At 39.3% G+C, this 22516-nt stretch overlaps 1 protein-coding gene across 1 annotated transcript in view; it reads left to right on the top strand.

Moving 5' to 3' along the window:
* Window positions 1-21784, top strand: part of IKZF3 (IKAROS family zinc finger 3 (Aiolos)) — a 28874-nt gene extending 7090 nt beyond the window's left edge. The window contains exons 3-7 of the mRNA XM_009575454.1: window positions 7370-7630; window positions 8319-8486; window positions 10213-10329; window positions 16266-16382; window positions 21087-21784. Of these exons, the coding sequence (XP_009573749.1) occupies window positions 7370-7630; window positions 8319-8486; window positions 10213-10329; window positions 16266-16382; window positions 21087-21784 (1361 nt within the window). The remainder of the gene's footprint in view (window positions 1-7369; window positions 7631-8318; window positions 8487-10212; window positions 10330-16265; window positions 16383-21086) is intronic.
* The last annotated feature ends 732 nt before the right edge of the window (window positions 21785-22516 follow it).

Here is a 22516-nt window from a genome sequence, read left to right as displayed (position 1 = left end):
GCAGGAGTGGTTATGAACTTTGTTTAATTCAGAGCTCAATTCCATGTATTCTTGTTGTTGCACCTCACCTACCAAGTGTGGCAAACACACCAACTGTTTCTCCTGATGCAGGAGCATCACCTCCAGGGGTGGTTTTGGGAGTTGCAGGTACTCCTGGGCTGTCTCTTGAAAAGGCCAGTTGTTCAGAATAGAGTAATTCCGAGGAGCCTTCCCCTCTGCCAGATTCGGTGTATAGGTCTGAATGTTACTAAGGGAACACAGAATGGATGCATACACTTCTATAGAGGACCAGGCTAAAAGTAAAACACAAGTATTTAATTATAAAAACCTCAATTTGGAGAGAATGTACTTGCAATCTAAAATTCAACTCTCAGAATCTACATTATTTACTACTGGAAAATTTTTTATAGTCAAATCAAATCAATACACTTAGTTTTGTGAAGATTATGGTGTTGAAGGATTTTTAGCAACATCTTAAACTGAAGACAGGAGCTTGGTTATAGGTGTTAAAATTCCATTGACATTTATCACATATTTCCCTGTTCTTCATATTATATTATATTTTATTTTCATATTATATTTTTCTACTATAAAACACAAGAGTTCATTGCATTTTAAGACAGACTTTTGGGAGATGAATTAAAAAAGGCTAAATGAAACTACACTTTCAACTTCTTGGATTTGAAGTTCATTTGAAAAAGCAGTTGACCAGAGACGATCATGCCTGAGTGGTCGTATTAGTAATAGGTCCCTTGATATAACTAATGAAGGCGATTATCTGAATTTAACATGTGGCCTTTTTCAGTCTGACTGTTAGGTCCAGATGTTCTCTGATTAACTGTCTAATTGAAGTCTGATTTAACGGTTGTGATTGTATCTGGCTTTCTGGACTTTAGGAATTGTAATTTTAGAAATGTTTTCTATGAGTGATGTTATCTTAACTGCAGCAGAAGGGAAGAACTCATACAGTTTCATCTTTTTCTGTGTTGTTTTTTTTTTCAACAAGGAGACTTTAAAGATACTAAGATTTGAATGGATAATGTTAACAGGTGTCATAAATGAAACAAAATTCATCTGGGACAGGCTTTGGAAAATCTGGGCACTGTAGTCCTGGGGATGCGGGGTGGCGTTCTCTGATCCTCTGTGCTCCTGTGCAACACTAGGGGTATAGGCAGTTGAGGAAAAACGGCAAGCTATTGACATTTTTTTAAACCAAAAAAATAAAAATAAAATCCCATGATAGTTTTAGCCTAGTACTAACCATAGTTTTCTAGCCCCCAGTCATATTGTCTCAGGTAATAACATTCTGCTTCCCCAAATTCTGTTGGTAGTGTCAGTTGAATGCATTATTTTTCATTTCCTTCCCTCAGGCGTGGTCTAGTGCTGCCTGGTGCTGCTGTGCAAGTTGTCCTCTTTAACTCCAGCTTGGTAGCACTCAGTTTTGGATAACATTTTTCCTTTATCACTATTTCTGTTAGTATAACTTTAACAGATTTTGGAAACCTTTCGAATGAAAGTCCTAAAAAACTCACTAGATTATTATTAGGCAGAAATTGCTAACAGATGGGAAATATCAGGTATGAAATTACAGATTTACATAGGAATAGACATCTTTATTGATGTACTTTCTTGCATTTGAATAAGATGCTTTAAGAACCAGTTACATAATTCAAGTTTCCTGGCTCACATGAGCTTGGAGATGATGTGTGTTGTTTGATTTTTTTTGTTTTTGTTGTAATTAATTGTACAACTAGATAAATTATACTGTGTTTTAATGATAGAAAGACACTGGTATTAATGAAGTAGAAAATGCACATCTGAGTGCTTGGAAAATGATGCCTGGTTTGTTTGGGTTTTTTTCCCTCTAATTCTTAGTGCTGCATTTCAGTTTGATTTGTTTCTATTTTTGTTTCAAGTCACAATAAAAACAAGGAAACTCATTAGCATAGAGCATGCACTCCACAAAGGGGAATTATGAAAGTTTCTCTCCTATTTTTAGAAGTGAAATTTCCACCAGGTGCATACTGCACTGTTTCATTTAGGAATTACCACTCAAGTATGCTTTATACAGTATCTAAACAAAAGAGATGCTTGGTTTTTTGTACAAAAATGGATACTGAACAACAGTACTAAGAAAATACTGGAAGGCACAAAGATAAAATAAAATCAAAGCTGATATGTCCAAGTAATAATTTTTAGTAAGTCAAGGAAGGGAAATCTGTGGATTTCCAGTGCATTGTAGAACAGAAGTACTGAGTGCAGTACTTGGGGTTTTTAGTGCAGAAGAATCTCCTTTGGCCTGTAGTGGCACAAAAAGGGCACCTGACCTGTGGGGACGCCCGAGTGGGACAAGTCCAGTGGCGTAAATGCTGTACGAGGGAGTACACGTTTATTGCCACTACATCTTCATTACTGTTGTTGCTACTGCTGTCTAGCTGAAAGCTGATCTGCTTCTAGGTGATTGCTGCTTCCTTTGTTGGCAAACAATGATCTCGTAAAAGCATCGCTGCTATTGTAAAAAAGGGAGTTTATCACTGGAGTCCGTGGAAGAAACAAAGCCACGTTGGGCCAAAAAGGCTTGAACTCCTTTCCCTTCCCTAGAATTGATATCTGCAGTGGTGTAGAAGACAGACATGGAGAAAAGTTGCCTTATCTCTGTTTGTGTTGCCTCTATTAAAAAAAAAAAAAAATCTCATGTTGCTGTTGTGTAACTTCACATTTTATAATTCCCCATTACTTATAGTCTCCAAATTTTCAATATATGTAGGTGTGTCACGCGTAGTTGGTTTCTTCTTGTTATTTAAGGAAAAAAACTTAGGTGTAGCATTGATTTCCCCCCTCCCAGTTTATAATTTTGATGGGATGTACTGCAAACCTCTCTTTATTCATTAAGGAATATGGGTGGTTTTTAATTCATGACATGTCTTCCCCCACAGTGCGTTAATTCCATTGTAGAGGTGTTTTTCATAAACATGCAGGATTCTGACTTTAATTTGGAAACTCCGCTGACTTTTTCAGTTTCACCACGTATGTCTGTTTTGTTTCAAGCTGGTTTAGGTAAAGGAATCTCGCATTCTGGGAGGGGACCAACTGTAGTATGTGTATGCTAGGTTTTGGTTTTATACTGCTATTTATGGGGACAATTTGTGGAGATAACGGTGATGAATCATCAGTTAATACCTGTCAAATCCAGGTAGTCACAAGAATCCTTCAATATGCACATGTATAGACTCCCTTCTTGTTCTTCGGCATCTGAATCCTATTAACAGCTGTCAAAACCTGGTAAACTATTTATATGCTTTCACAATTTGTTTAATTGGATAGTTAGGAAATGGCATACAAGAAAAGCTTTTCTTTTTTCTTTTTTTTTCTTTAGTCTGGCTGAACATCTGTAGCATTAGGGGCTCATTATCTCTGAATTGGCATAGCAAATCAGCAGCATCATTAAAATGCCACATTAAGATGATTAAGTTTCTTTGTTATCCAGTTGACTTTTTGCATGTGCTGAGGATTTCATGATTATGACCCCACTCCTTGTAAAACACTTGAGCAACATCACCCTTTTGTGCCGTTGTCTTTAATAGCTTCTGTTTTTTATTCTTTGTGCTTTTCATAACACTACTGGCAAACTTTGCTTAACAAAAGTACAAAACTTATGTTCTTTTCTCTATATTTGATGCCAAGGTCTTGGATTAAATATAGTAATTGGGGGGTTTTCCTTCCGAGACTTCCTCCTAGAGAGAATAGCTAAGATAACACTCTAGCTTGTCCTAATTGTTTGCTGCTATTGACTTCTTTTTTTGTTCATGCATTTTATAGAACATATACAAGCACTGTTCATGTGGTGACTCAGTCTGAAGTTGCTACCACAGCTTTATTTTGGATTTTTTCCAGAACCCATTGTTTTTACAGTGTTTCAGGTGAAACAAAAATATTACTCTGGAGTATGTCTTTCATCTTGTAATCATCTCCCCAGGAAATGAAACCATGTGCATCAGCCTTAACGCATCACACTGGTACTTTGTTGTGTAAAGTCGACAACATTTTTTTCTGCAGAGTATATTACCTTCATGAACTGCCTCAAGAAAAATAATTACCTGGGTTGGACACCATGAATGTTTTTTTCATCTTACAATCTCTTTACTTTCCTAAGCATAGAAGGATGATAGCACTTCTTTTTTCAACTGGGGGAACTTTGTTAGTTGTTGTTAGGGATAATTGTGTTTTTCCTCAGTTAAATTTCCCTTTTTCTACTTGAAGTTGCAGCCGTCTTCCTCTTGGTTAAGGCGAACCAGCCTGGAAAATCCCTAATCTCATTAAAATATGTTGATATGATTTTCAAGTGACAGATACAAACCTTTCCACAGCTGCCCATCTCCTGATCTCACAGTATTCCCTGTGTGTGCCAGTACACAGAGCAAAAGTCAGGGCTGAAAAAGGAATTTGGTTGCTGCAGACCTCTGCAACCACCTGGTTAATTTTAGGCTGACCTGTACGGAGCTGTCTTTTCCTCAGACTGCTTTGTACCAAAGCTTGCTTCTGTATTGCTGTCAGGAAGGCAAAGCAGACTCTAAATAATAACAAGTGTGTTAGGACAGAAAAATTCCAACCCTTTTAGTATTTATTTGGTTAAAAAAAGCTTCTTCCCTAGTAGCTTCTGCTGTCTGTTGTTCTCAGTCATCAGAAGGTGAATTTTTCCGCTGAGGTTCTTCAAATGCCTACATGCAAACTGAAAAGCACTCGAGCTTTGGTGGGATATCACTGACAGCTGGAGTGGCGGTGATGTTTTTTGGGGGGAGGTAGTCGTGGAAAAGCCTTGATCAGAACTCAGGTGCATCCTTCTCTGTTACTATAAGAAAACACAAGCATTGCAAGCAGTCAGCATGCAATATGGAAAATGCAGAGGTAATTGTTTTCCGCAGTGGAACCATAGGATGGCTTGCCCAGTTTGTGCCAGTCAGCAAGTGCTTGCTGTGGGGAACTCAAACCAGCGTTCACGCTATGCTGCATGAACACTGGCATAACTCTGTACAAGAGTGAAAAGCTGTGAGCCATGAACTTGTGGTGAGAAACAGCAGAAAACGGTAGAGAAGTCTTCTCAGTTGGAGGTTACAACTAGTCCTCCAATGCTAAGCAATTGCATTTGATGCAGACGAAAGGTGAGACGTTAAGTAGAAAGTGGGAATTGAAATTGTTTCTGAAAGTACCAACAAGGTGCAGCTGCAATGTGTACTTCCTTTTACCATGCTGTGCAGGATGTAGCAAATTATTTTGGAACTGCCTCCTTTTGAGGGGGAAAAAACCCCAACCAACCAACCAAAAAACCTTTTTTTTGGAGAAGAGATTCTGCTGAAAGCTGCTTTCAGCAACTGGCAATAATTTTTCCTTAGAGCGATGGAAATGGATGCATAAACTAATTTTGAAGGAGTCTTGATAGCAGGATCACCCTCGCACCCTCAGACATGAAGTTGGCAGCAGAAGGTACCTGCAGAGGAAACCCTGTTTCAGTGGAAGGTGGGAATGCCCAGGATGTGAAGCAGAGCTAGTGCTGAAGAAGGTGCAGAGAAAAATGGCCCATTTGTAGGTGTATCTAGACCTCCCTGTGACTCTCTGAGCAAACACCCAAACCTGCATCAGCTCTTCTGGGACCAGGGCAGTCAGTCCCAACACCAAACTCTGAAAAACGTCTGGGAGAGGGAGATAAAACCACACAATATGGGGAAAAAAGTCATCCTTCTGTGGATATCATCATCTAAGGAGAGCACCAAGAGGAATCTTGGCGTTTTCCACACTACCGTGGATTCTTGCATAGGATGAAGAAATTATCACCCACCTGTTTCTTCCACCTCACTTCAACCCAAAGTAAGATAGATTGGCTGGGCTTAGTGCAAACATTAGGGATAGAGGAGCGATTTTATCACTAAAATATAATTGAAAATTTTGATTTCATGAAAGTATTAGTTGCCAGATCTTTATTTTTCAGTGCTGCTTTTATGTTGCCACCTCATTTTCGCTGTCACCCATTGTTTGTTCTTAGCATTTGATGTGGTTTATTACTCAGAACCAGAGCTAATACATATTCAGCAGTCCATGTTCTATACTTTGGAGAAAGGACAAGTGATTAAGTGCCATATTTAACTGTCTAACCCTCAGTTTGAGAGAGGAGCAGGTGGCCATGAGAACAATACTTTCAAACAGGAAACTATGTATTTTATCTCTTAGTGCTTTTCTTCACTTGGTAGCTTGAGGCATAACTCAAGTTTCAGCCATAGCTTAGCTCTTGTCTAGATGGAAGAGTCAGCTTTAAGCAGAAAAAAGCTGTCCTGTCAATTAGTAAGGATTTTAATGCACGTGCTGGTAATGCTGGAGTTAATAGTGGAAAGGAAATTCAGCAACGTAAGTAGGGAATCATCAGCTGTTTATATAGTGTGACCAATTTGCTTATATTTTTACATGGCAGCATTATTGTTAGTAAATTATTAGCTACTTGTTACATTCTTTTCTTGTCATGAAATTGCATTCATTTAAGGCAATGTCTTTGGTTTTCTCTGGACATGGCTACAGGTCCAGGAATCTACTCAAAGGCCATGGATGCTGATTGTCGTGAGTCTTTGGGTTCTTTGCCACATACTCGCAATATAACTTCGGACGAATCTTTTAACATTTCTGGGATACATGTATTTATCAGGAAATCATTACCCTGCCTCTGCTAGTTTTACTCACATAGTAACCTTATGATACAGGTATCAAGATTATCAGATGCTCCTCACACATTTGAGATCTTTGGATAAAAATTGCAATTTGCAAGTGAAAATTAGGATTATTGATTAGGCTTATTGATGAGAATCTATACCATGGGAGCACTGGAAGTCTTATACTGGATCATACATATTTCTTAGGCATGTTTCAAGCACCAGAGGTTCCACAGGAAGATATAAGTATCCTTTTTAATTTGTGTCTTTCTGTATTTCCGATTACAGGAACAGCCTGAGACGTTAATTTCTATAGGCTAATTGTGGGTTGTGGGAATAAGTATTTTCTTTTGAATCCTGAATAGTACACTGTAATTGCAGGAGAAGTTTGTACTGTATTTACTTCTATAATCTGTAGAAGGAAATTATCCATCAAAGGTAATTAACAGGCAGGTCAATATTTTTAAAGGTTATCTCACTGTGAGTATCATTAAGTGTACATGACCCATGAATATTCATGTCTCAACTGCATTTCTTCATCTTTGGGTGTTTAAGTAAAACTTTTAGGAAGATTGGTAATGTAATTTTATGTAATTTTTGGTGAGTTTTTTTCCTAAGATACTTCATTGTGCCTAAGATGAGCATTTTTTCACTTTTGTGCTTTGTTTTACCTGCAGATGATGTGGTTAAAGTGAAAGGTGAATACAGTGAAAGAGAGGAGAGTGCTTTAAATTCAGAGCCTATGGAAAACCCAGAAGAATCTGAAATGCCTTACACCTATCCCAGAGAATATAATGAATATGAAAGCATTAAACTGGAAAGACATTCTGGTTCATATGACAACGTCAGGCCAGCTAGTGGAAAAATGAATTGTGATATCTGTGGATTAGCCTGCATTAGCCTCAATGTCTTGATGGTTCATAAGCGTAGTCACACTGGTAAATATCCCTATATTATTCTTGTAAGAGCTGAATACTGGAAGGATAATAACTTGTAACCTAGACTACTTATTTTAAGAAAGGATACCAAAATCAGGGTTTCCTTGTTCTATCCTTGACGCCACATGTGATCTCTAGCAAGTTACTCACTTTTCTGTGCCTCACTTTACCTACCTTTCTTCTATCAGGATTGAATGTTAGTAGAAGCATGTTTGTGAGGCATTTTAAGAATTTTGGATGAAAGGCACTATGTAATTTAAGTATTTCAGGCACAAAACACAAGTTAGATTGGTTTTGTGCTGCCATTTCCAGTCTGTATATGTATTTCTCTTTGTGCTATACTTCGGCAACAAACCAATGAGCATCTTAGGTTTCAACTTGCAGTAAGATAAGACTTCTTTTTTTTTTTCTAAAAAATTGCTAGCTTGTTGGAATCAGCCTCCTCCAGAACACTTATTTCCATGGAAAAACTGTGCAGTGTTTTCCATAGTCGTACATATGTTGTAAGAAGCTCTGACACCAGAGCTGCATGTAACTCCCACTGAAGTCAACGGAAGGGCTGTGTGTGTTTCTATAGAAAGAAATTGATCCAGTATCTCATTCTTTCCTCTTCCAAAAAGGAAAGGGTATGAGGACAGCATGATACCCACGTAACCATTAAATGTCCTTTTTTGTATGTCATTTTAAGGTGAACGGCCATTCCAGTGTAATCAGTGCGGAGCTTCCTTTACTCAGAAGGGTAACCTCCTCCGCCACATTAAACTACATACAGGGGAAAAACCTTTTAAATGTCATCTTTGCAGTTATGCCTGCCAAAGGAGGGATGCGCTAACAGGTCACTTAAGGACACATTCTGGTAAGTGACTTCAAAGACACTTCATGTGTTTTAGATGTGTGTCACTAGGACACTAGGCGTGGAAAATAGTCAGTCAGCAAAGTTTGTTCAGCTGGTCTAGTTTTGAAGAGTCGACAAATAGCAGTGACCGCTCACTCTGCCTGCTGTGCTGATGGAACCATCTCGGGACTCGGCTCCGCTCTTAATGCAGAAAGAGGGCACAGGGAAACCCACTGTCACAGTTGTGAGCTGTGAGAAACGGCCAGACTCGATACCTGCTTGCAGAAAATAACTCCTTGGTATTTTCAAATGAGTGGAGCTAGCTGTGCCAGCAAGCTCTGAATTTGTGGAGTAGTGCGAAGACATGCTTTGCTAGGACTTCCTTCCGTTCCTGTCCTGAGCTGTTAGGATAGCTCTAGGACCATAACCCAGGACAGCATGACCCTATTGCCAGTTAATACCTTGCTGTTGTGTAGTGCCTTTCATCTGAATATCTTAACATGCTCAACAAATGCCAGTGGTTTTTCTCAGGACTGGTAGGGTGTTCCATCCATTTTACAGGTGGGAGAAATGGAGGCACAGAGCTGAGGTGACTTGAATAGGAAGCCAGATATAAATTGATTAATCTTAGTTCCCCCAGTTCTGCAAGAGCCAGGTTGTGCTTACTCTTTGATTTTTGTATATCCTGTGTTATACAGGGGCCTAGAAAGAAAACATTTATTCTGAATGATAGATGTTATCTCTGCACTGCACTTTACAGAAAAAAAAGTTCAACCTCACGAAGAGGTTGACTTAATCAAAGTTAAAAATGAGATTATCTGACATGGATAAATGAGATTCTGATTTAATCAAGACCCAGCACAGTGGTGGTGACTGTCCCCCACCAGCACAATGCTAAAAACATCATGCTTCAGACACATCGTGTGGTTATTGTGACTGAAGTTTTTAAGAGCTGGCTTATTAAACAGTAGAAAAAAATCTCTTCAAGTGAATCACATAAATAAGTGAACAATTGCATTAGCAGTAGGGAGTATGGTCTTTTTTCACAGTATGCAATGCAAGGCTAGTTACATTTGCACTGTACAGGGATGATATTTTGCCTGGGTATGTTAGAAGACGTCTGTTCACAAAACAGTAATGAGATAATTTAGGAAGTGCTTCCAGTCCTTATGTATGAGGCACTGGGAAAGGCTGTGTGGATATCTTGAGTTTCAGACAGGTTTGCTTTAGCTTAAATGAATTAGGAACATAATTCGCTTTAGAATTAATGCCTTTGGAAATGAAATTAACCTCACATATGGTTTTGGTTTGGTTTAACTTCATCAGTTTCATGAAATCCTTGAAAAATTCTGTATAGACAGGACCTAGGTCAGGCAGTTAGGACAGTTGCAGTCCCGGTTTAGCAGCGGTACAGTTGGTCTTCCCTAGGGAAGTTACGCCAAGAAAAGTTGTCAGCTAGAGCAGGGCTCGAGGAACCTGAGCTCCTGGGAATGGTGTCTAATTGTAAGTCCTCTTCTTTTCTGCTGCTGAGCTTAGGGGATGAAGAGGAACTCTATGTGTCCAGTGGGTTTCACCCTTATGTAACCCTAATTTTGTGATGATTACAGTGCTTATAAACTTAACAGAAATTTAAAGCATTCTCCATGAGCTGAATATATGCTATTAGTAACGATATACTTGAATGTCAGGGAGACAGTGTTTTAGTAGTCTCTTGTGGTTACTTTATACTGTGCTCTTATTTTTCTAGTGGAGAAGCCATACAAATGTGAGTTTTGTGGAAGGAGCTACAAGCAAAGGAGCTCATTAGAGGAGCACAAGGAGCGGTGCCGTACTTATTTGCAGAATGCTGGCATGTGCGAGGCTGGTGAGTTTATCACGTTACAGTGGTTTTGGTTTTTTGGTACATTACAGTGCTTAAAAAAGGGCATCTGGTAAGCTGTTAATTCACAGCCTGAGAACAGTTTCTACTACAATCATTTTCAGTAACCTCAGGGACTGTAACCTCTTATAAAAGGGTCTGGTTTAATGCATCCTTCAGGCAACTAGTTAAAGAATGCTTTTATTTTAATAACTTTTTTATTTCACAGTTACTTTGAATAAAACACCTAAAATACCTTGTACACAGCATTTCTGTAGGTGACACTCACAGTAAGTTAAATTATTCCTACATTAATGCTATTACTGGCTTATTTTATTGGATGAGTTGATGCCCATGGTTGTTGACAACAGTTGTTCACATGTCTCAGTCTGTTTGATGCTTCCTTTTCTTTAGAATAAGAACTGTTGGCCAGAATCGGCTAGAATTTGCAGAAGTTTTAGTAGCATGGATCTAGGGCGTGGAAATGGGGTGCTATCCTGAAGATCACTGATAGATCAGCTTAGGAGGTAGTGAGAGGTAAGGGACTTCTTTAAGTATAGAGCTGTCTTTGAAAAAGGCTGAAGGTAAAATGTATCAAAACACAGTTTTCCTTATTTTCCTTTTCACAGTCTCAGTGCTGCAGTTCTGAAAATACTTTGGTGAAAAATAACTGCCATAATCTTTGAGCCTGCTTCACCTGAATATTTCAAATCCTAAAATGAACTTGTGTGATTTAAGTCCCGCAGTACGCCAGTAAATCAGGAAAGAATTACTTTACCCATTCAGAGTTAGGGAGTGGTTGTGACCTCCCAAGAGATTATACGACTAATCTGTAGCAGAGCTGAGGCTACAATTTCAGAATTCAGGTTCCCATTCTTTTGCTATACAGCCTTAAAAAAACAAACAAACAATAACTTTAAGAACTTGAGCTTCCTAGTTTTGATTGTGAATTTCAAATAGAATTTTCTTTTCAAGGAAAAGGCTAAACTGAGTTTTCAGAGAAGAAAACGAAAATGTAAAAATGTACTTAGAGAGATGACAATGTTCACCAAGGCCCTTTAATAATTTTAAAAAAATAAAATTGTATTATCAAGCAGAGAATCTGCAGGCGTCATCACAAGCCGGGCCTGAAAACCAGTGTGAAGACCCGTTGATATATGATGATAACTATGTGGGTACACGGTCCTTACCCTGTGCAGAGTGAGTAGGTTGGTGGATCAGGCTTTATGACACATGCACACACAAAAACCGCCATAAAGAAACAATGATTTAACGAAGTTAGAGTTTTACGGTTTTTCGTGGGCTATCATCTTTTCAGCAAATGATAGGTTTTTTAGAGCATTAGTAAAAGTAAATGGTTATCAGAACATCAGCAAGTTTTGGTTTTCATGAGAACCCATACATATTGTAAATGTGGTTTTATGTTACAGTATATACTCCCATGATGGCAATCACTCCGAGATGTCCACCACATGAAAATGAAAAACATGATACCTACTATAGATTTCTGCTTTTAAATGATTCTCATGGTTTATATTCATTTCAGAATAGCAACATTTCACTTATCCAGAATCTGCTATGTAGTACTTACTAAAGTAGTACGGTATGCCTTAAATTTGTCACAGAGGAAATGTAAATTTCCAGTACGACATGATGTGGCTGTACCCTATGCGTTTAAGACCTTCACACTTTAAAAAATATTGCAGTGTTTTTAGTGGAGTAGTAAGTTTTATGAAAAACAGGAACTCCAGTCTTGCTGAGGCATTTCCATTCAATTCTCTGGTATCAGCACTATGTTAGATCACAGAATCAGAGAGAGGGAAGGCTGGAAAGGACCTCAGGAGGTCATTTAGTGCATTTGATTTGTTTTTTTCTCTTAAGTGTAGCATTTTGTACTTGTGTTTAGTGAACATCGGGTTTTGATTTTTGACCATTTTCCTACTTATCCACATCGCTTTGAATTTTGGTACTTTTCTGAAGTCCTTGCAACCTTCTCATATGGAGCCATCTTTAAGTGCAAGTATGCTCTACATGCCATCATCCAATAATTAAAATATTGAAAAGCATCAGGACCATAGTAACCATTCTAGTGGCTTTTTAGCGCGAGGTTTGTGTGTTCCAAACGTAGCAGTGTGGAAATATTTCTGAAAGAAAGGTTTTATGTAACAATATTGTTAGAGCGTTGCTTAGTCCCTGATAATAATCTCTGATCACATTGTTCTCATTGCACAATAACCCATCTCTCTGTTCCACTCTCCATTATTTAGTGACCACATAGAGATGCTACAGGAAGCAATGCCTCTAATTTGAGCTCTGCTTTGTACTTCAAGGTTTTGTTAACGATGCCCGCATGTTCTAAAAATTATACTCACATTTACGGTGTGACAGAAACCACACTATGGAAACAATTCAGTACAGGCTAAATGATTGTGTGTTCGCCCTCTGGGCTGGAAGAAGAGTATCCGCTCTCTGTACATCTACAGAATGACACATTGGCTATGTGACAGCACTGTTTGAGAGGTGGCTCATCACCCAGTGATTACAAGAAAACACAAGGAGTCATTCATCATGGATAAATCATGTTCACACAAAAAGTTTCTTATGGAAGCATTTTATAAACATAAGATCACAACTGAAATGTACATACCACTGGGGTAGGCAACAGTACTCAGAAGCACCACAGAGACATCTCAGGTGGTGATCAGGGAATGCCATAATCAGTCACTAGTGTTAGGTAAGTAGGAAATGGTGACCCAAGTTTAAAAGCGGTCAGGACATTAGGGCTAAGCCCCATCCTACTGCTGTGTAAAATATCCTGGTTAGGAGCTTGACTTTCCATGTAAGTCCAGAGGCACACGCGAGAGCACTGCTCAAGAGGGAAGAGGGTGATTTATTTGGTCTGCAGTTTCTTTCAGCATCCTTAGAGTTTTTGTTGCTTTCTGGCCATGCAGTTGAACCCCAGAAGAAAGAGGCGGGTGAGATCTTACAAAGTTTAGCTTTTGGGTAGAGAGAGCAGTGTTGTGGGAGAGAAGCAGTGTAACCACCTGTGTCTCCGTGGGAGCAGAGTCTGTTTCCCGAAGGCTATATTATGAAGACATTGTCAAAGACCTTTTGTGGCCCATAAATAGAGATTATTTTTTTCTTTAGGAAAAAATGGCCATTAGCAAGGAGTAGAAAATCCTAATGTGAAAGAAAAGACCCTTAGCGTTAAAATAAAATGGCAGACATGAAGCTGGAAGGTTGATACTTACAGATGTCCCAGAACATACTATGTAGGTCAATAGTTACTGTCTCTTCAGCAATCTCGTCTGAGTAAAGACTATTGTTACCTCTGCAGGAAGCCACTTGTCTGCCCTCTTGACACTAATTTAGTAAAGTTCCCTTGGTGGCACATAAATAACATCGACAAGACAAGTAGACGCTGATACACGACATGTAGCTTCCAGTGTGTTTCTAGGGCTAGCTAAGAGGACTTACAGAAACGTCACTCTTTGAGTTCTGTCAGAAGATAGAGAAAAAGATTCTGAAAATGTGAAATTAAAGCTTTAGTAGAATGTGAGTACAACTCATAAAGTTAAAGATTGAGAAAAAAGAGGAACTAGAAGAACAAAATAAGAAAAATGAAGAAATGGTAGGGACCAGGGAGCTGCTTTCATGACATGGATGAATTGTGTTGTCTTTTTTTTTTCTTTACAACATAAAATTTTGAATATACAGCACTGTTTGTATTATTGTCTTGTTCAGGGTAGTTGTGGGTTGTCAGAGTTTTTAAAATTTAAATTACTATTATTAATGACTTGTGCAATGATCTTGTCAAGATTACAAGCTTTCTGGCTTGGGGATAGTTCAAACACTGAATTGCAGTTATCTAAAGATAGTATAAAGAGCTTAGAAATCATATTCCAGTTTTTGGAGCATGAGAGTTAAACAGAAGTTCTGAAATTAAAAATCCCATTACATTATTCTCCAGAATTAACTAGAGCTTCTGGCCAAAATCCAAACAAATGATTATGTTCTGCCTACCTAACTTTCCCTTATAGTTTCAACTTAATCTGATGTTTTGTCTCACACTGTGTAAACTGTTATGTAGTGTCTTGGTATTTCATGCTGGAAGTGGGTACGTTTTAGTAGTTGATGATTATATTTATGCAAGTCTTTAAACATGCTAGAGTAATTGGGAATAAAAATCAGACTAGAAAAGCAGTATGTTATTACCTTTAAGGCATTGTGTATGCATGCCCTCTGAGGGTCTGGTTATCATGTATATCATGGGGTTACAGCCTGATGAAACAGGACTAAGGTAGTGCTGAGCTGAGCCCTATTATGCCATCCATCCTGAGTCATATTCGTAGCTAGTATTTGTGGCATCGAGTACTTATGAAGCACTTTACATTTTCAAAATGCTGAACAAACGTTAACAAATAGTTCTGGCTGAGGTTTGGTGAGTCATGGTTTGTGCTGACTGAAACTCATATGATATCAATAACAGCAATAATAAACAAGTAAGGAGTGACTGACTGACTTGGAAATTTATAGGGGAATGCTGCACACTAAGCTATGGAGGGATGATACTGTGTTTTTATCACTTGCTGTACTTAGCAAACTGCAATTTAAGTCCAATACTTACTAAAACTGCATTTAGCAGGACTGAAGTGATACCGAAGTGCTTGTATCATTTTCCTCTGGCCTTACTTCTCTCTTAGGTAGATTATGCTTCATGTATTTAGGTATGCTAGTGCAATAGTACACTAACGCAGCAGCCAGGATTCTTTCACTGAGATCTGACCTTTTGTATTACCTTGGGAAAGTAGATTACCCTTCCTTGTCTTCGTTTTCCTCTACTTAGTTACCAACTCTTAAAGGCATGGGCAATCTCTTGAAATGTGTCTAGTTTTCACCACAGTGGTCCCTAACGCTGAAACTCTTAGTGCTCTTTTTAATATAAAAGTACCACTACTGGTACTTGTTCTTCAGGCGAGAGCAAGCTTTTTGGGGGGAGCCGCAGCGGTTATATTCAGTATTAGTCTGGCAGTAGTGATATGAGGTGGCAGTCCTTCAGCTTGGCTGATCCAGCTCGAAAGCCGGTGCAGCCTCCAAGAGGTGAGAGCAAGCAGTAATTTCCGTAAAGTGATGGGCGCTGGCTAGCACGGCTAAAGGAGACTCTGGAAAACGGTAAGATCCTTAAAACAGTCAGTGGCCCAGTCTCAAGGGAGTGATCGTAGGGCACATGTACTTTTCCTAAAATTAGAAATTCTGGAGGTTGTAATGAGTTTTAAAACACCTAATGCTTATAAGTGTGCCAGAGAAGAAAACATTCTTAGTTAGTTTTAGCTGTAGCATTTCGGAAGAAAAACTAAGCGATAATAACACCTGGAAAAAAATAAGTTAAAGTGAATATTGAAAGGTTATATTATTTTGATTTTAATGGAACATTGATATGTTTCATACCAGTTTCTTAGTGATTAGTTGAGAAGACATCTACATATGACTGATATCTAAAGAAGTGCAGCAAGAGGACTGAATGTCTTATATTGAAGTTTTGAAGCACTATGTCAGTCTGCAGGTGTCACAGTCTTACTCAGAATAAAAAAGAAAGGCTAACAGAGGTTGTATCTCCATCTACATTTTGTAACCAGCCCTTCCAGCCAGTTTATTTTACACTTCCTCTTGCTAATGAAGATACTTGTTTTGTATGGTTTATGCTCTCCTTGCATGAGCTCAGGACTGCAAGATTAGTGTCTGTTTCTGTGCTTGGTTCCACTGACCGCAACTGATGCCCAAGACGCAAAGAGCAAGAACGACAGAAAAAGCAAAACAAGTTTACATCAGATCTCCAAACTGTTTCCTCCCAGTCAGTGTGGCAAACTCCGGAGATTAAACCATTCATCTCTTCCTTTTTTTTTTTTTCTTTTTTTTTTTTCTTTTCACGTTTTCCAAACTAGCAAGCGTGGAGGCAAGGCACATCAAGGCAGAGATGGGGAGTGAAAGAGCCCTTGTGCTGGACAGGCTAGCAAGCAACGTGGCAAAGCGAAAAAGCTCAATGCCTCAGAAATTTATTGGTAAGAACAAAAAACCTTTTCATGTGCAACAGTTAAATATGTGCAAGTTCGTAACTTATAGTACAATGCCTCTGCTTATTTTAAATATCCTTCTCAAGTTTATAATCTAATCTAATACAAAAGAATATAAATAAAGTAACTGATTAATCTGATGTGTTTTTAGTGATTTGTTGTAAGGTTTTGATTAAAATAAACTGTTAGATACTTAAACTGGATGGAAGCTACTATTGTGCTTTGTGTCTATTTGTGTGGGCAATTTATAAATATATTTTATGAGCTTCCACGTGTTGTTTTCTGTACCTGTGCGTTTGAAACGTTCTCTGCTAGGTTCTTTACAGGAAAAGAACAGGAAGGCTTAATGCTGTTAAGAGCCGAGTGCTCTTTCTAGTCAGCAGGAGTTGAAGATACTTGCAGGATGCATGTGCGGAATAAGGCCTAAAGACAGAAAAGTACTGAATTTCTGTTTTTTTCTGCTGAATTTGAATATGATTAAAAAATATCAAATCCTTTCTTGTGGTAATTTAAGCAACAAGAAGTTTCCATAGCATTTTCTTTGCATTTAATTTTATATGATCAGAGTTTTGCATGCTGGGGATCTTAAATACTAGTTTGACAGGTTCTGTGTTTCAGTGAACGCCTGATCCTCTTGGCTAGTCTTACTTCATTAACTTGCCTTTTAAGAAAATAAAATGCAACTCTTGTGTCTTGAGTAAAGACCTGACTTACTCAGCAGTTATATAATATTAGTACTAGTAATGCCTTATTTGTTATGTTCTGTAGGGTTTCTAAGGTACTGAGTGCATATTTTTTTTAATACAAACTTTACCTTCAGAATAGGGGCCTGTGTGGTGGCTGGTGTTCACACACATGACTGGGGAGGGGAGAAGCGTGGGGCTGAGTGTGCAGGCAGGGATCAGCTGGTGTCAGACCGACCCACCTGGCAGAGGGATGTTCTGAGGACCTGTCTTGAACGTCTGGGGCTAAGGTCCGAGCCTAGGTAAAGGTATGCAGCTAAATCCATAGATATATAAAAGCAACTTAATTTTTTAAGGTGATGTAGCTCTTGCTGGATTCGGTGGGTAGCACTGGTAACTTTTATTTAGGCATCTTAGTATGGCTTTTAAAAGGTCACCTTTTTATACAGGAGTGAAGTAACACCAGCACGCTCCATCTGAGTGCCTTTGGGTGCTTAATATTGAAACTGTTGACTGTGTGACTTAGACCTTACATGTCATGCTGTGATTCAAAAAGTAATACTAATGCAAATGTTTTTGAAAATCTTTAGCTTCCTTTTTTTTTAGCCCTGAGATCAGCTTCACCCTATCTTGTTTTACAATTGCTACCAATTCAATCTTTATGTATTTTATTAAACACATCTGCAGCAGGACGCAACCACTCAGCATACGCTTAAAGTTAAGTACTAGTGTTTTTCTGATTTGTTTTAGCAGCGTACTTTTTACCATATGGAATAGATCCTTTTTTGATTTGTGATTGTGCTCACTAACAACGTGGTCTGCAGATGGCATGAACTGATACTGCGTCCTGCAAGGGTTTTTGTGGAGAAGTTGGAGGACCCAGGGCAGTTCACCTAAAGGAACAAAATAACCGATTTCTGAAACTTGATGTTTTTCTAAAACCTATGTGATTGGCATGTTCTTGTTAAGTAATGTGTGAAAAAATTACTCACTTAGTCCTTTTTATCCCTGGGAAGTATGTTTGCAAGAGCAGTCTGTCCGACCTTGATTTGACTTCTGTGACTTTCTGAACTGTGTGTGTAGGAGTGCAAATCTGCCAGGACAGCTTTGTGATTTCTTGGGAAGCGGCGTTCTCAGAATGGGTGCTGATTTTTCATTTTGTCAGGAAGAAGGGATAGAGATGTATACTAACAAGGCATCTTTGTTTGGCTCATTTCTGTGAATGAAGTCTATTGATCAGAAAAAAAAAAAAAACTTTATTATTATTTGAGGGCTCTACAGAGATTCATACAAGCACCGGGAGTCTTGCCCACTTTATTTTTTTCACATTTTCATCTTCAGTAGCTACCTCGTGTGCACAAGTATAAGTCTCAAATAAGGACACAGATCAGCAGACCGTGTACTTGACTATTAACCTCTACACTAGGCCCCCCTTCAAAGGCTTCTCCTGCAAAGATTTTGTCCTCAGCTTTTCCTTTAGTTATGAGGGACCAAGGATTTGAATGGAAGTTTATGATTTTGTGTTTCCTGTTTTGCTGTGGATTTCTATTTTGCATGTATATGGACCAAATCTAGAAACCCTGGCTTTTTGTACTTCCTGATTTGATTAATGAACAGATCTTTAAAAAAGAAAAAAGCCCAGCAGAATAGATAGGTACCTGTGCTGGTGGTACTTCACTGCTGTATAAAACACCCATGGGGCTGTATCTTCAGTTGATGCAAGTTGAAGTAACCAGTGCAGTCAATGCATTTCTGCCAGTTTACGCCAGCTGAGTATCTTGACCCACAGACTTCTATTTCTTCCTTTTTAAAAACAAGTTCTCCCTGAGACCAGGAGTAAAAATATATTTGTCATAGTGGTAAAAGTGCTAGTGCAGTTCTGACACAGTAAGAAACACCATTATCCCCCAGTGTGCAAAGTCTAATGAGAAATTGCCTGCTTTGGTTAGCACAGTGGCAGGAAGCAGGTTCACTCCTTGTTTCCAATGTCCGCACCTCATCAGGCTGCAAAAATCTACATACATTTTAGAGTAAGTGAAGCATCACTGAGCAGCACATGAGTATGTGTCATACGCTATGGCTCATGTGTGAATTTTGAAGGGGAAAGCTTTTGCATTGCACTGAGACACAGGAAAAAAAAGAAGAGAGGAAAGACATTCTGCTAACCAGTGGCTGCTTTGTAAATGAACACCAGAGAACCTGTAAATTTGATTTTTAATGTAGTGTTTTTCAATAACTTTGTGGCACTTCCCCTGTACCCAAAGTATCTGAGAAATGTCACAGTCAGGTTTGCAGCTTGATCTCTTGCCCTCTCGTATAAGGAGTCTGCTTCTGATGTGTTGTGGCCTTTTGAAAGTGTACAGCAACATGACACGTTAATATACGTCAGAAGAGCATTTGGGTATTTGCATTTCGTTTGATATAACTGGTAATTTAAGGGAGGCAGAATGGGCTATTGTGGGGATTTTAAAAAGCCACTAGGATAGTGGAATAACAGAATACTGTGAGAGCCTCAGTGATCATACGTGGTGTTTTTTGTATCTTACGACACTGACTCCTAACCCAAAATTTATAGGGAGTCCTGTATATTTTTGCTTTTGTTGCTTTTTTTTTTTTAAATTTCAAATTTGTTAACATCTTTCAGTTGCCTGGAGCTGGTTTTATGAGTCATACAAATGTGCTATATCGTTTTGTTTCCTTCTGTGTAAAGTTGGATCGCAAGTTTTGTTGAGGGTTGGAAGCAGTTACACTCTTGTGGTTCACTAACCTTTTTGAGTGTTTTATAAGAGAAACGTGAGTTCCTGGTTTTCTGCCTCTGCAGTGAAACTTAATGAGTTTCATATACATTGAGTCATGGTGTTGACAGGTGACTGATAAACATCTGCACTACTCGAGTTACCGTAACGAAAAGATTAGTGGATCTGATGTTTGCGAGTCACTTGCACATGAAACATTTGGTCTGGTCCATTTTTTTTAAAGCTATGAACGATTTTGTTTTATGTAACCATAGAATTCAGTTACTTATTTCTAGACGTTCACCAAAAAAGTGACTTCAGTCCTTTTGGGGTGCAGTTTTATTTCCTCCCTGCACCTGGCATAGAGAAAACTAGCTGCAGTGTGCTGCCCAGCCCACCCTGCCTTGCCTTAGTCCTTCCTAGAAGAGGTGTGAGCAGAATTTCAGGTACACGCTCTCTTAGCTCTCCTCCCGTTCTGTCTAATTGAGAGCTTTCAAAGCCCTAACACACCCAGAGAGGAATATGTTTCACTCCTCTTTTCACTAGCCCCGTATCAAATGACCCTAAATGCGTTCTTCTATAAATATATACATAGCTGCCGGTGTTAGATTATCTGAAAACCTGTGTGGAGTTCAAAGAAACCAGGCGTGGTGCAGAGGAAGCTGTAGTTGTCAGAGGACAGTGGGGAGAACGGACTTCAGTGTCCAAGGACATATGAAAGAAGACTCTATCAGATGGGTAAAAGTAATGCAAAGTGCATCAGATCTCAGCTGGCACTTGTCTTCACTTTTTCTGTTAGAGAGGGGTACGCCGCTCGGGGGAACAAGTCAAGAACGAAAAGTTGCAGTCTTGGTACCGAAAATGGAGTATTTTGGTTCATTATCCATTAGCTCTCTTACAAGTATTTTCATTGATGATTATTTACCTTTTTCTAGAAAAAAGGTGAGAGGAGTTAATCTGTGGAAGCTTTGATAATATTCTTGCACTTAAATCCCAGAATAATTTAAAAAATTTAATGATGATTTGTCCAGTAAGTATCCTCACCACCTCCCCTATTAAATTTTTGCTTCCAAGGCTGGACTTCAAAATATAAATAACAAAATCCCCAAAAAAGCCCCCACCCAAAAGCTACTTGTGTATATGAACGGCCTCTTTCCGCAGAGAAGATATCATGCCTCTACTTTCCAGAGACTACTGCCATTTAGAGAAGGCATCATGGAGTTTAAATACATCTTTACCCACCCAGGTAACTTAATAGCTCTCCTCTCTTGCAGGTGAGAAACGACATAGTTTTGATGTCAATTATAATTCAAGTTTCATGTACGAAAAGGAAAGCGACATAATGCAAGGACGGATGATGGACCAGGCCATAAACAACGCCATCACCTACCTTGGGGCTGAAGCCTTGCGCCCTCTTGTGCAGACGCCGCCAGCTCCCACCTCCGAAATGGTCCCCGTCATTAGCAGTCTGTACCCCATACCGCTGACCCGTGCCGACGTGCCGAACGGCATCTCGCAGGATGCAGAGAAGAGCCACCTAAGGGACAAAAGCCTGTCTTCCGACAGAGGCCTTTCCCCAAACAACAGCGGCCAAGACTCCACAGACACTGACAGCAACCACGAGGAGCGGCAGAATCCCACCTTCCATCAAAGCCAGGTGATCCCCGCTCAGGCCCGCAACGGCCTCCAGTCCTTGAAGGATTTCCCAAGGCCGTATGACATAATCAAGCCACCTGCCATATGCCCACGCGATGCCTTTAAGGTCATCAACAAGGAAGGGGAAGCCATCGGGGCCTACCGGTGCGACCATTGCCGCGTCCTCTTTTTGGATTATGTGATGTTCACCATCCACATGGGCTGCCACGGGTTCCGCGATCCCTTCGAGTGCAACGTCTGCGGGTACAGAAGCCATGACCGATACGAATTTTCCTCACACATAGCACGAGGAGAGCACAGAGTAGTACTCAAATAAACGGACCAGTTTTCCAAGGTCAAAGGCTTTGTTTTAGATTGGAGGGGAGGCTTGTTTCTTTGGTTTTTAATTAGTATAAAGAAATTTTTTGAGTATTTTTCTATGCCAGTTTTTAAATGAGTGTCACAGGGAGGTGACACCTTTTTAAATTTTTCTTTACAAATAATTCTGTAGCATCTCTGCCTAGCTGCTGTGGTGAGTGGTACGGTATAAAATACCAGGAGCAGAGACCGATTTTTATATGAACTTCATTTTTGTGAAAATTAAGAGCCATTTAAGATGTTTCTATTTTTTACCGTGCATTTGTTTTTATAATGTGTGCTTTAACTCAGTGCAGAAGGTTTTTATGCCCTGCTGCCAGTTTCCCTGCTTGGTCAGATGTATAGTCAGAAGTATATAGGAGGAGCTTTTTCTAGCTGTTTCAATCCCGATGGTCTTCAAATGGCTAATCATCGAAACTAGGGAAAGGCGTGTCTGGGAAGGATTATTAATTCCTCTTTAAAGGTTTTCCCCTAAGTCTTAAAGAGCATGTGGCCCCACCACACTTTCATTTTTCTTACCCCTCTGTTCACTTTCTTTAAAGTCACTCTCACATGCATCTTACTCAGTAATAGCAAAATAAGAAATAAGACCTATTTTGGGGTTGGGGTTTTTTAACAGTATGCATTTTTGGGATACCCAGTGAGGTCATCGGTAGGCTCATCCATGCAGTCTGGGGGAAATCCTGGTTTT

The sequence above is a fragment of the Fulmarus glacialis genome, unplaced genomic scaffold (genome assembly GCF_000690835.1).
Source record: "Fulmarus glacialis isolate BGI_N327 unplaced genomic scaffold, ASM69083v1 scaffold44833, whole genome shotgun sequence".
Classification (NCBI taxonomy): Eukaryota; Metazoa; Chordata; class Aves; order Procellariiformes; family Procellariidae; genus Fulmarus; species Fulmarus glacialis.
Note: the sequence above shows the minus strand (reverse complement) of the source record. Positions and strands in the feature narration are given on the sequence as shown.